This window comes from Pyxicephalus adspersus, chromosome 1 (assembly GCF_032062135.1).
Source record: "Pyxicephalus adspersus chromosome 1, UCB_Pads_2.0, whole genome shotgun sequence".
Classification (NCBI taxonomy): domain Eukaryota; kingdom Metazoa; phylum Chordata; class Amphibia; order Anura; family Pyxicephalidae; genus Pyxicephalus; species Pyxicephalus adspersus.
In genome coordinates, this window is record NC_092858.1 from 33,559,696 (window position 1) to 33,573,714 (window position 14,019).

The 14,019-nt window shown below is 40.4% G+C and overlaps 1 protein-coding gene across 2 annotated transcripts; it reads left to right on the top strand.

Moving 5' to 3' along the window:
• The first annotated feature begins 1,550 nt into the window (after window positions 1–1,550).
• On the top strand, window positions 1,551–14,019 carry SP1 (Sp1 transcription factor). 2 transcript variants are annotated; one of them, XM_072405977.1, is made up of 6 exons: window positions 1,551–1,667; window positions 2,581–2,666; window positions 3,975–5,373; window positions 7,149–7,317; window positions 7,562–7,758; window positions 8,282–14,019. In XM_072405977.1, exons 1-6 carry the CDS (start codon window positions 1,661–1,663, stop codon window positions 8,626–8,628), a joined length of 2,205 nt encoding a protein of 734 aa, XP_072262078.1. In that variant the 5' UTR covers window positions 1,551–1,660; the 3' UTR covers window positions 8,629–14,019. The 2 variants fall into 2 exon arrangements, with proteins under 2 accessions (XP_072262078.1, XP_072262070.1); XM_072405969.1 differs by lacking the exon at window positions 1,551–1,667 and adding an exon at window positions 1,796–2,072.

A 14,019-nucleotide genomic window follows, 5' to 3' on the forward strand; every position in this document is an offset into this window, starting at 1 on the left:
TTTTTATTTAAAGTGTATTATTAAATGTATTAAATATTGGACAATGTAAAATAACTTTCTATGCAAAACAATGTACTGCTTTTGGCATAAAAATACTGACATAATTAGACCACCAGGGAGGTAAATGAAAATAGGGGTAATATTTAACAATTATAGCAGGGGTCCCCTAAAACCCGAAAGTTTTTTTTTAGGTTCTCCCCAGTACTGATAGATCAACCACCAGTTCATTCTGAGATCTTTTTCATAAGTAAAAACGTATTGCACTACATTTGCTCAATATATCCCCTCCAGTGAGAGTCCTATACACATTATGAAGTTATGATCACTCAGATATTCTCAAGTGTTGGTTTACCACCAAAAACTTGTTTGTTGTCCTCATAAGAAAAAAACTTGTACCTCCAGGTGACTTTTTGTGTTAATGATCATAGCAAAACCTCACCACCCCCCAATAAAACTTTCATTTACATTTTAGGAACATCTTTTGAAGATGTGAATGGCACATTTTGAGCAGAGGGGAAGAACAATAGTGAAAATGATGATGCAAACCAAGAATCCATTTCCAAACAAGGTGTAGGCCTTGCAGATACAAATGATGCCATAATAGTATGTGTACCCTGCTGATGTGACAATAGACAGGTGTAAGGGAAGGCTTTCACACCTAGCTAGACATTTGGGCACCATGAATGGAATATGTAAGTAGGATTCCTCCCTCCTGCCCTATATTATTGCCCCCAGTGTGCTCAGGGGAATTGCTATCAGAAGCTGAGGGATTCCCTAACAAGACACAGCTCCACACCTAGAGAAGGCTGATGGATTATTTCTATAACAAGAAGTACTGGGAAACCTATCTTGGTAATGTTATTTTACAGCTGAGCTCAGGTTAGATGGTGATATGTTTGCAGCTCTGTATAGATTTCCTGTTGTTTTGGGGCTGTGTGAGGCCTAGTAGGAGCACTGGGAGCCGACCTGTGGTGCTGGGAACAGCTGAGGTGACCGCAATGGCGGCGCAGGCCACAAGCTTTACCTCACAGCATATCTATACCGGGCTAGATGTCACCCTATGCTACAAAATAAGCTTGTTTCAGTCACGGGTTTCACACCAGTCATACCAGAACAGTTTACAGTCACCGTGACCGAATTTTGTGAATTTATAGCCTGAAAACTTTAAATCCCTGTAAATGGCGCTCAAACTTTTCCGTCCCTACAAGCCGTCAGTTCGTTTTTTTTTTCAAGTCGTTGATTGGTTTATTTCACAGCGGGCCGTACGTGTTTGTGCAATTTGATTGGTCAATGTAACTGTAACTCTAGCTTGGGGCGAGACCAACGAGGAAGGAGGAAGAGAGCGACGCCCTTGTTCCCTCCTTTGCCACATTCCAGATTACCAACCAACCCCCCTCCCTCCTCCATCACGCACTCCGTGGCGGGGCGGGGACTTTAAGCTTGTCATTGGAGTCCACTTCCTGTCAGTCACCAGGACTAGTACACCCACCGCGCCACCCCATTGGGCGGGTGGAGACGCCCCTCAGCGGGAGTGGTCGAACTGACTGTCGATCTCCGCCTGTGGCACCGCCCCCTATCCCCGTCTCCGCCGCGCGGCAGGCAGGTTAGGTTGCTATCGTCAGCCGAGGTTTGTGTGAAGTGTCTGCGCAGCCCTGACGACATGAGCGGTAAGGAATGGTCAGCGGCCCCGGGAGGGTATGGGACCGGGTGTGTCCCACACCTACAGCTCTGGGGAGGAGGGAACGGTGGTACGAATAGGCTAAGCCCGGTCACTATTTGGGCAGTTCCAAGTTGAGGCGGGGAGGGGAGGCCGATGTTACCGGAGGACAGGCTGGGGATGTACAGAGAGGGAAATCCGCCCTCTTCACCCTCGCTGTCCCTCCACTACCTCGCCCCCTTTCTTCTTTTGCCCCGCAATCGGAGGAGGTGGCGGAGGATCCCCTCCCTTCTCTCCTCCTCTCCCGCCCTTTTCTCTGTCCCCCTCGGTGGGTGGGGTGGAGACACCAAATTGCCCCCTTTCCCTCCCATCAGCCGTACACCGGGATCCCATGTCGGGTGTATTGTGGTGTACGGTATGTCCGGGCATCGCGGTCCTCCGATGGGAACTACAAGTCCCAGCATGCCTCTCAGCCTCCTCACTATTTGCTCGGATGGCGGAGGTCATGCTGGGACTTGTAGTCTCTCTGAATGAATGCTGGGATCTGTAGTTTGAAGGGGGATGTCTGGCCCTTCCTTAGCGCTCAGGGTTCATGCTGGGACTTGTAGCCTCATACACCGCACAGGGGCTGCTGACACTTCTAGTTCCTGGAATCCATGGCGTCATCACCCCTCCCCCGTCCTAAGGGCCACAGCGTGTCCCCTACCAGTGTTAACATGTAAAAAGTTGTAATATTCCCCCGATTACTGTTATCCCCCCCCCATGTGAGTTCTGCTTCTCAGCACTGTCTCTAAGAGGCCTTCCCTGTCCCATCCCGGAAATAGCATTTCCCTGCCCCCACCATGGCTCATTTTGCTGGATCAGAAGCTATGCATATTGCAGAGTTGTGTTGTGACATTTTATTTTTCCTTCCATGTGTACAGGAGGTCAGGATCATACATCAGAGGAGATGAATTCAGAGAAGCATGATGGTCAGACAGGAGGAGGTGAATTCTCACAGAAGGGGCAGGTATGTGCACCCACCCAGGGCCCTGTGTCTGCCCTCCCCCCATACACTCTCACACTGAGATACAGGAGGGGGTGGAAAGGGGAGTTGTCTATTGTGTGGCCTGCAGCTTTTCTCCCACCCTTTGGCTGCCAAGTCCACCCACCCACTTGGGGCAGGCTCCAGAAACCCATCCTCCCTGCCCTGTCCCTCCTGTTCTCATTCCTTTCACATGCTGGTTTGTTTACATGCTGGCACACTTTAGGGTGTTGCTTTCAGGGGTGAGAAATCAACGCTCATTCTGCAGGATTTGATGCCAGTTTGCCATTCTGTATACATTACCCCTGGTACAAAATTTACATTTATTGCATTCTTCAGTGCGATTGTTGCTGCAGTCTCACTGATGTCTGTGTGTATAGATTAAATACATTTATTTGTATTTCTATTATACATTAAGTAGGATCACAGTCTTATATAAACAGTCTGTGTGTGTATATACATATATAGTTTATTTATATATTTATTTATTATATATACAGTCTTTGTATAAAGTTTTATACATTGGTATACTTCTAATTTAGTGAAGGTATTTAAAAAAAAATTTCTGTTTATTACTGCAGGGAGATATTAATTTTGCTAAGCATACTTACTTTTCATAGTTATCTTTTCAAGCCATGTGTTTATGTAAGATAAGCCTGCAGTTCTAGCTTCAAGCAATTGAAGGAATCGCTTAGCCATTTCCTAATTAATTGCAAAACAGGACTTGGTGATTATTCCTGGGTACCGTGTAATATTCCAGTGTATATGTAGGGGTGTTAATCAGATCAGTGGGGTCTAAAGGGTTTCAGATCATTTCTGTAGATATCTTTGGGGCATTTACTAGTTGTCTTGTTCACAAGAAATGCAAGACTTACGGTATGTTATTAGAATTATTCCCTCAATGGTGAAAAGGTACATAAAATCTCTTGCTAAAAGGAAATGGTTGATTGGTATTGATTTGTTTGATTGAGGTTTTAGCATTAGCAAGGTTGCCTCCTAGAATTTGTCATGATCTTTTGTATCATTGCACATTGAAGACATCACCGTTTTATCACATCTGTGACAGGTATTTATATCTTAAGAAATCTGCTTTGTGCTCTTTAAACATAACATAATAATATAATGTAGAAACCAGATAAAATGTGTGAGTTGCTTGAGTCATGCATATTTACCAACCAACTTATAGTGCCTAATGTGCTAATTTTGTCATGGTTAAAAGCGCACAATTAAATTCGCTGTCTGTTTTGATGAATGAGGACATTGAAATAACCTGTTTTTTTTTTCCTTTAACAGGATTCCCAGCCTTCTCCTTTGGCTTTATTGGCCGCCACATGTAGTAGAATTGAGCCCCCTGAAAATGGAAATGGTGGAGGCCAGCAGCAAGGTGCCACAGAACTGGATCTGAGTACTGCTCAAATCACCCAAACAGCCAATGGTTGGCAAATAATATCTACTGCTTCCCCCACAACCAAGGACCAAGCTGGAGGCGACGCTTCTTCAAAAAATCGTCAAATAGCCCCCGGGCAATATGTAGTGCAAAACCAGCAGGTTCTGGCAAGTCTTCAGGGGGCCATGCCTAATATTCAATATCAAGTCGTACCACAATTCCAAACAGTGGATGGGCAGCAATTGCAATTTGCTACTGCCCCTGCTCAGGTGAACATCCAGCAAGATGCTTCGGGACAGCTTCAGATTATCCCAGCTACTAACCAACAGATAATTACCACTAACCGAGCTGGTGCAGGAAACATACTTACCATGCCCAACCTTCTTCAGCAAGCTGTCCCAATTCAAGGAATGGGCCTGGCTAACAATGTCCTGTCGGGGCAGTACCTAACAAATGTCCCCGTAGCCCTTAATGGTAATATTACAATTTTACCAATGAATTCAACTTCATTGACCCCCACTTCTCAGTCCGTGACTCTCAACAGTGGATCTCAGGATAACTCTCAGCCTGTTACTTCAGTTGCCATCAGTTCTTCACAGATGGCTACCTCTCATGCCAACACAGCAACTTTTTTTACAAATGCTAACAATCTTTCCACCAGCACCACTAGCACAGTCAATCTTCTAAATTGCACCAGTGGCTCTACCACCCCTGGAACCAATGTCCAAGTTCAGGCAAGATCTGGTGGCCAGCTAAGTTTGGTTACTGATGGCATGCAACAAGCTGGTGGCAACCTTCAGCAAGGCCAGCAAAAGGAGAATGACCAATCCCAACAGCAGCAGCAACAACAGATTCTTGTTCAGCCTCAGATTGTTCAGGGTGGCCAAACTATCCAAACAATACAAGCTGCGCAGCTTCAGGGCCAGGCTTTTAGTACACAAGCCATCTCCCAAGATGCCTTACAGAATCTTCAAATTCAAGCCATGCCAAATACAGGCCCAATCATTATCCGTACACCTACTGTAGGACCTAATGGGCAGGTCCAGTGGCAGACAATCCAGTTGCAGAATCTGCAGGTCCAGAATCCGCAAGCTCAAACTATTACCCTTGCCCCCATGCAGGGGGTATCTCTCGGGCAGTCAACTAGTACTGCTACCTCTATGCCAGCCGGCACAGTAACAGTTAACGCTGCTCAGCTTTCGTCAGTGCCTGGTCTCCAGACCATTAACCTTGGTGCCTTAGGAACTTCTGGGATACAGGTGCACCAGCTTCAGGGGTTTCCTCTGACAATAACTAATGCAACAGGTGAGTCAAGTTCTGAACCTGGTTAAATGTTATGTCTTTGTTTTGTTAGGTGTGCCACCCACACAACTAGGTTTACGAGGGGGTGCTGAGAAGTTCCTGGCTTTGCCCCCTTCCAGATGATATAGAAAAATGAATGTGGGGGCATATGACAGTCTGATATCTTAGTATGTAACTGTGCAAATATCAGGTCTGTGCGATTCTTAAAACTGTTTTTTCTTTTAGTGAGAAGCTGTGATGGCAGAGGCACAAGCAAGTTTCACGCCGTTGGAGTTACGGGCCGTCATGAAGTTTTTGTTTCTCCAGCGAAAGTCGGCAAAGGACATTCACACTGATATGTCACATACACTGGGGGGGGGAGTGTGAATGTCCTTTGCTGATTTTCTCTGTAGAAACAAAATTTTCATGACGGCCCGTAACTGCGACGACGTGAAACTTGCTTGTGCCTCTGCCATCACAGCTTCTCACTTAGCAAAGACCTGATATTTGCACAGTTACATACTAAGATATTAGGCTGTCATATGCCCCCACACTCATTTTTCTATTTCATCAGGAAGGGGGCAAAGCCAGGAACTTCTCAGCACCCCCTCGTATTTTGAGGGGAAGACTTGATAGTCTCCTTGGTTCTCTTGTGCAAGGTGAAAAGGAAATAAAGATATAGGTGCAGGGTGCACAGGTTTTCTTTATTTAATTTTGTAATCTGTTGACTGTCTTCAGACCTGATGCCTTTCCTTGGTTAGGCTTTTAAAAACTGTTTATTTTATATTGCCACTCCCTATTTGTACCTGATTTTGTTGTAAATAATATTTGTTTATAGACAGTCCTGCAGCCAATTTACCAACTGGCCTTCAACATGTTTGTTTCAAAGTATTGAACACAAAATCACTGCCCTGAAATATTGGATCATCATCAATTTGTATCATCCCTCCTGCATAGATAAAGTATACAACTTCAGCTCTGGAGTTTATTTAGTGTGCCAGAACATTTTTTTTTTCTGTTTGTTTAGGGTTTTCCTGCTGTTCCTTATCATTCCACATGGCAGAATAGGAGTTTTAACATTCTATGGAAGACATTATTTAGCTGTGGAATGTGCTTTAAATTGGACTTCAAGCAAAGGCATATTTGCATACTGCATGCTTCCTTAGTTTGTCCTGCTCAGAACTGAAATCCACTAACTAAATTGGACAGGAGTACTTGTTTCTAATCACCTGTTCCGGTAGTGGCATTGCTGACCCATTACATGACCCAAAACACAATAAACCAGTAGTTCCATGGTCAGCCTGTGTAGCCTAGCTTTTACCACTGTAATTGGCAGCAACCTCTGTAATCTTCTGTCACCTGCGATGTCGGGGGAAGTCCCCTGCTCTCTGAGCTGCCAGTAGAGAGTGGGGAATCTTTCATGTAGTGCATTTGCACCAAAGTCAGATGTTGGGAAGTTTATGTGTACTTTATCAAATGTTGGAAGAAATTTCTACATTAATTTATTCTGATATGAGCATGGAAGGGTGAACCTTGAGGTAGCTGCAAAGTGTATTCAATACTGGGTATATTCATCCAGCCACTTTTGCCTGTGCAGTTTACCTAACATGAGTATCAATGATAGATAACCCTGATGCTGTTTGCCATATATGATTACAAAACTATGTGGTGAACCCCAAGACTTTCAAGGCTGCAGTGTTTATTTTTGTTCGTTTTAGAAATGCAAATGTATTCTATTGTGTTCACCCTAAAATGACTTGTATATTTAAGGTAATATTTTGAATTTTCTTTCATCACAGGTGATGCATGCGGTCATTTAAGTATTCATCCTTCTGGTACAGATGGGTTGCATGTTGATAATTCAACTTTAGAGGCAGGAGAGACCAGCCCAGGTACTCCATCCCAGCCTGTTCGGAGAACACGCAGAGAGGCCTGCACATGCCCATATTGTAAAGACAGTGAAGGAAGGTATGTATTGTAAATGGACAATTAACATTTTTTTGAACTGCCCACTGTGCTTTTACCTAGTTAGTTTGTAACTAGTAGGGATAATTTGATAAGATTTAAAATTCCACCTGTTGCTTATTCTTTCCTTTTATATAGATGGGATAATTTAGGGTAACACAAGATAACTGCCTAGGGAGCATTTGTAATTTCTCCCTGATTTTCAGAACTTTCCATTCACTAATGTTAATTTTGTTCCTCTTTTCAGGGGTACAGAACCAGGCAAAAAAAAGCAGCATATTTGTCACATCCCAGGCTGTGCTAAAGTTTATGGGAAGACTTCTCATCTGCGGGCTCACTTGCGCTGGCACACGGGAGAGAGGCCATTTGCCTGCAGCTGGGTGTTTTGTGGTAAACGTTTTACTCGCAGTGATGAGTTGCAAAGACACAGGCGCACCCATACTGGTAAGTGTGAATATACAAGAATATATGTACGTACTCTTTATTTTCTTTCCTGCAACTACTTTGTTTTTATTTTTGAAGTAACTAGATGATAGGTGTTGTTCTGTAGCCTGGCTTAGTGTGACCGTTTTTGTCCTTCTTTAGACACAGTTCAGTAAGTGAGCTTTGTCGGGACAGGAGGTGTATAACTGGCAGGATTATCAGATGAAAAGTGGTACAGTGTAAAATACCACAGCCATGTTACCTCAATGTGTAAATTTTGTTAGGCCAAGTTCAGATATTTAGTTAAAAACCAGGGGTTTACTGCTTCCAGACGCCTACTGGATCCTTTTATAAGGAATGACGTGGCATTTTAAAATGTATTATGAAAGTCATTTTCTGGTATAATCTATCTGAAGTTCAGCCTCCCTATTAGGTAAAATATGACAACCCCAAAACTAAGTGTTTCAGTGTAACTCCATATATCTCCCTGTGTCCTTGTCTTTATGAAAGTTGTGAATAATAATTCCACTATTTGTGTTTCTAGGTGAAAAGAAATTTGTTTGTCCAGAGTGTCCTAAACGATTTATGAGAAGCGATCATCTATCAAAACATATCAAGACACACACAAACAAAAAAGGGCAATCCACACCTGTAGCAATGACAAATGTGCCAATGGAGACTGGAACAGGTTCAGATGGCAGCACCGCATCTACTCCCACCCCACAGGCCCTCATCACCACCAATATGGTAGCAATGGAAGCCATATCACCTGAAGGCATTGCACGGCTTGCCAGCAGTGGCATTAATGTCATGCAAGTGGCAGACCTGCAGTCCATAAATATCAGCGGCAATGGCTTCTCAGAACCATTGTTCAGGCAGGACTGTAAATAGTTGGCATGTGTTTGGGTCTGGGTGGCTTAAAAAAAGCATAAAGATGGGTCCAATAGGTTGTATATGGAATGTGTTAAATCTCTATTTTGATATAAAATTTTGTGCCAATATACCTTCCCAACCTGAAAGTCTCCCAATTGTTAGCATATTATTTCTTTTTTTCTTAAAACGTACAGGTATGACCCTTATTTTTGGCTGTCTTTGTGGCTTCCAAAGTATCCAAAAATTTGTTCGTAGGGAGACTTCCATATATTTAAACCTTGATCAGATTGTGGAAGGATGGACTTGCCTGCTTATTGCAAAGGCTGCCAGCCAGCTATTGAGAAGCCTTAATCTGCTAAGAAGATTGTTGTAAAAAAGTTTTCCCTAATGTATCCTTCTTCTTTCCTTTTTGTTTTATAATATAAAATATATATATTAAATATTTCTATTTTTCTTACATTTTCCAAAACAATGGAGAGGTAAAAAAACATTTAAGGTACACATGTAGCCTTTGAGCCTTGATAATTATTATCAAAGCAATACAATTTTAACAAATATATAGAGCTAATATTAAATATTGACCGTATGCCAAAAAATAAAACAAATTTAACAAGTGCTTAGACCAAAACATGCTGTGGTCGTTCTGCTTAGCCTTATCTTGCTTCTAAAACTGTAACTTTGGTGTAACATGAACTGGTTGCTTTATATAATGAATTTTTCAAGTCTGGTATTTTGTCCGTTTGCTTGTTTTGTTTTTGGAGGTCTGCTTCATAACTGTGACCCCCAACTCTCATTTGCACATTCCCATTAAGCACGGAATGTTTGTCCCGTGTATGTCTGCGTAGTGTTGTGCCATGCAACAAAGTTTTACATTAAAAAAAAAAATCTATATATATTCTTCATTTCTTGATTTACTTAGTGTGTGCCACATTCAGGGCAAAAGGTTTTTTCGTGTGCTATTAATTCATTACAGTTGTAGATTGACATTTCTGTACTGAGATCACTCTGCTAGTCTCATGTTTAACTAGTTGGGAAAAATTTGCTATGATTTCTTAAGGTTGCTTTACCAAAGCAATGTTCAACCCAGACATTTTTTTAAGCTGGGTGGGAAGAAATTGTAGGTGAATTGCAGCCTCTGTATTGTGATCAAACTTTTCAGTAACCACCCAAAAACAGCTGCGAGGTTACTGAAAAATCCTGGGTGGTGCGCCCAGCTAAAAGGTGCTGGAGAGAAAAACACTGCAAAGCTGCAGTAAAAAAAATCAGTACATCCCTGCAGTGCAGGAACCCTTCCCCATATTTTAAAACTTTAAAATCTTCACAGGTACAGAAGAATACATATTGATCCACCAGAAATCCAATATACTCCCCAATGCCTGTGCTCCAGTGTTGTTTGTTTGGTCCATTTCTCTTTTGTGAGGCTTTAAAACATTTTCTCTTCATCTCTGTAACAAAAGGGAAGTTGTTCTGTAGCTCAGGAGGAGAGAACTTGGACAGGCCTGATAAACACTACTTGGGATTTATGGCAGATACCTTGTGTTACTAGCTGAAACAAGAAGTTGGCATTCTGGATATCTGGAAAATCAAAACGTTTTCTTCTGTACATTTCTAATCTAAAGGGATAAAACATTGCAGAAGTGTTCTGAACAGTATATGTTATGTATATACGCTAAACACCAGGTAAAACTTGATTGATGGTTCCATGATGCTTTGGGTAAATCAACCATTACTAGATGTTGTAATCTTGAGACATCTGTTCTGAACTGTGAATATCACTGAGGGAGGGATCCGTAAAACTCTTCTATTCATGTTGTGCTCCATTCAAACAGTAGCACATCCAACAAGCTATGATTTTCTAAGTATGGCACGTGTGTTAAATCCTTTTCACCTAAACAAGTCATCAGATAAAACATCGGTCTCCTTTGTGGGCTTTATTGTATTGAATTATCAAAATACGTAGAGTAATGTACTAACACGCAGCAACCAGTAACATATTGCTGTCTTTAGATCCTCTTTCCCCACTGCTACAGTAGATGTCCATGGCGTGTCATCAAAGGGCATATTTTACTAAATCTGTGTTCCCTACTAATCCCTACAGAAACCTGGAGGATAACTATAATAGGATCTTTCCTGTGGTAAATATAAGATCATTGTCCACAGTGCCTTTGTTTGCCACACTGTGCCATATAGTGAATATCTATGTCTGTATAGATGATTTTACCTGGCTTGATATGCTATGATAAAGATGCGGCTTCTCTTTCTGATGCAGCCTATCACTCCGTATAGGTCATAGTACATAGTGTGCAGAAGATGGCATGAAAGAGTTTTCCTGACATTGAATCAACAAATGAATTATAACTCATCAGTTTATGTCATTGGGTACAGTCTTGTTTTCTTCTCCTTGTTGCCTTCCCACTGTCAGTGGTGAGAATTCTTTTATGGAGATTACTCCTGTAAATATATATTTGTTTGTTTTTTTTTTTTTTTTTTTAATTTTGGAAAATGTATTTGGTGGAGGTTTCCACCTACATATTTTTATATATTCACACATAGCCTACTTCTTTGAAGAGAAATGTATTTTTATACAGTTGCTTACCCCAGGTATTTTCTGTCTTCTATTCTGGTAACAGAACGTAGAGAGAAGTTTACTGGTGTCATTGGGGCATGCTGTAAGAATGAATTTGCAGATATTAAATCAATGTCTTGTTCACTTTAGAAGTGATTGTAGTGTTTGAAAATGTTTTGTTGCCGATTGTTGTGTTTAACAATGCTAATATGCACCTGATGATTTAAACTTTAAAAGTCCAATTATGTTTCTTCTAGTTTGTCCATTGTTTTCTTTTTTTTTTTTTAATTACCCTTTTATGACTGTGCCTTAAGCAATCATTATTGGCTAGACCATAAATGATTATTAGATGTTTTTGTCTTTCTAATAAAATAATCTGAATTATAAAAGCAATATTTGCATTAGTAACGGGTTACACATTTACTAAGCATGACTATGATGAATTTGGCTGTGGGATATTCCATGTTTATCTCTATTTTTTTTTTAATCTATACATATATTTTTTAACAATATAAAAACTGCAAAAGAAAGTATATTTGACCTCTCTGTAAATTTGTTAAATAAAGTGCTGCTCTCCCAGTCCTGTACCAGGAGCTCAGGATGCTCATTGACAAAAATATGAAGTGTCCTCCTTGTGTAGAATAGTTGTAGCATTATAATACATGATCACACTTGTCATGTCTGTCTTGCCTAGTAACCCATGGCCTTATCACGGGGCTGAGAAATCCCTCCTGAAATCTGTTGGCCTGTACATGTATGCAGGGATAACCGATAACAATGTGATTGTATTCTAAACTGTCCAGTATTGGATGTAACCAGGCTGAATCATTTACTTGTTGTCTGTTAGTGGGTACCTTCAGTTGACGTGTGGTTCAGCCTGTCTATGACTCAGGAGTACAAGTTGGTGTTCCTGTAATTCCAGTTTACATTCAAGAATCTATTTGTAAAAGGGATTTACATACAAGGATTGTTCTCTGTTGAAGCCGGTTGCTGTGCTTTTTAATTTGGCCGGCGCTGTCCATATTCTTTCCCCCTTTACCTGTCTTGATATAAAGATTTTTCCATTCAAAGATTACCTCCTGTCCACTCTATTTTGCTTGTTTTATATAAACGTCCAGTTGCCAAACCTGGTATGTTACCTGAGAATTTAGGCTATTTAGCATTTGATAGACTTTATTAAAAAAAAATGAAATAAATAGACATGCCCTAGGAGCAGATCTGGAAAGGTGATTAGTAGACCACACACACAAACTTTTAGGAAAGCATTTACTGCAATAAAATCTCTTCATTTACTAGTTATGTCTAAAACTTCACTCTCCCTCACTTGAATACAATGCTGGGAGATTCATGACACCAAATCTGATTTAAGTAAGGCAACATCTTTATGTTGGCTGCTTACATTAATATCTACATTTAAAGTACACCGTATAGCTGTAATAGATAAAGGTGTTGCTGCTACTGTTTCATGTTTTATTAAAATCTATTTTCCAAAATGTTTTACAGTGAAATAAAAGCCTTATAATGACAATAATTGTTATTGGCAGTTTCCCTGAAGTCTTTTGCATAATACAATATAATGATTACATAGGTTGTATATCTCATTATTATTTAGAAATGTGGTTTACCCAGCTAGCAGTAGTAAATAAAGTGAAGCAAAGTTTAGGTGCTACATGGTCATGTTAAGGGGTTGGAATCGTGCAATTCTATTTATTTTATTATTTTTTTAATGCCTATCATAGTGGCACCAACTTTTAATAAATTCCTTTGGAATATCATAAAAAAAATTTTAAAAATATCCTGCCGATCCTTTCTATATTATGAAACTGAGAATCACCATGACAGTCATAATAGAAATCTTTTATGTCTAATTAAAGTTTATTCAGATCTTTAATTAGAAAACCACTCAAAGTCTTCCATAGTCTCCTGTGTACTATTGTTTTGGAGTCCTTGTAAAGTTTTGCATGAGTGCCGCTTGATTTGTCGATGCATTTTGGCCCAGGGTACAAATGAGCCCACAGAGTGACAACAAATCTGTATTTTTGGTCACTGCTATAAGAGCTGGCGATCACAATAGATCTTTTATCACAGAATTCTGAGAATGGCAGGCACCTATCAGGAAAAAAATTGTATCTGTCATTGCATGAGTGCCGTCTTCCAGTAAAGGCGAGGATGATGGATGTCACTCTAGCACTTTTCCGATTTAAAAATGGCAGCTTTCATGTTTCCAGTGACTTGTCCTGTAAAGAATTGTTAAAGAATCCATTAACCAGAATTACATGGTGTATGGAAACTTTTATTATATGCAATGCTTGTATACAGTTTGATAATCTGTGGCATCTATGGTAGTAAATATGCTGATATTGCTTTTTCTTTTTTAATATTGACATGGTAAACCTGTTCTCTTGATACTGGTTTAGTCTTTCTAAAGCTTAGAATAAGTTGGACGCAACTGACAGCATGAAAGGGTAACCCGATGATTGTATTTTACAGAGCCGTTCAGTTGATTACAAACCAGATTTGTTTTTCATATATGAGTATTCTTCCACTATATGCTACTTGTCATGTCTTTTAGACAGTTTGGATTCTTCAAATCTTAAGCTTCTGTGGGAGCATTAAGCAGTGCCTATATGTTCATTAACACTGGCAATAATCAAAATCAACACTTTAATAACAAACTTTGTACCTATAACATTCGTTTCTGATTATTTTTTAATTGCTGATTGTAATAAGATTGGAAGCATTTTTAAAACAATTCTTTTGTACAAAGATGACAATTACTGTAGTTTATAACTATTTGTAAACCCATTTTACATTTTTAATAAAGTTTCAAGAGTTGTATCCGA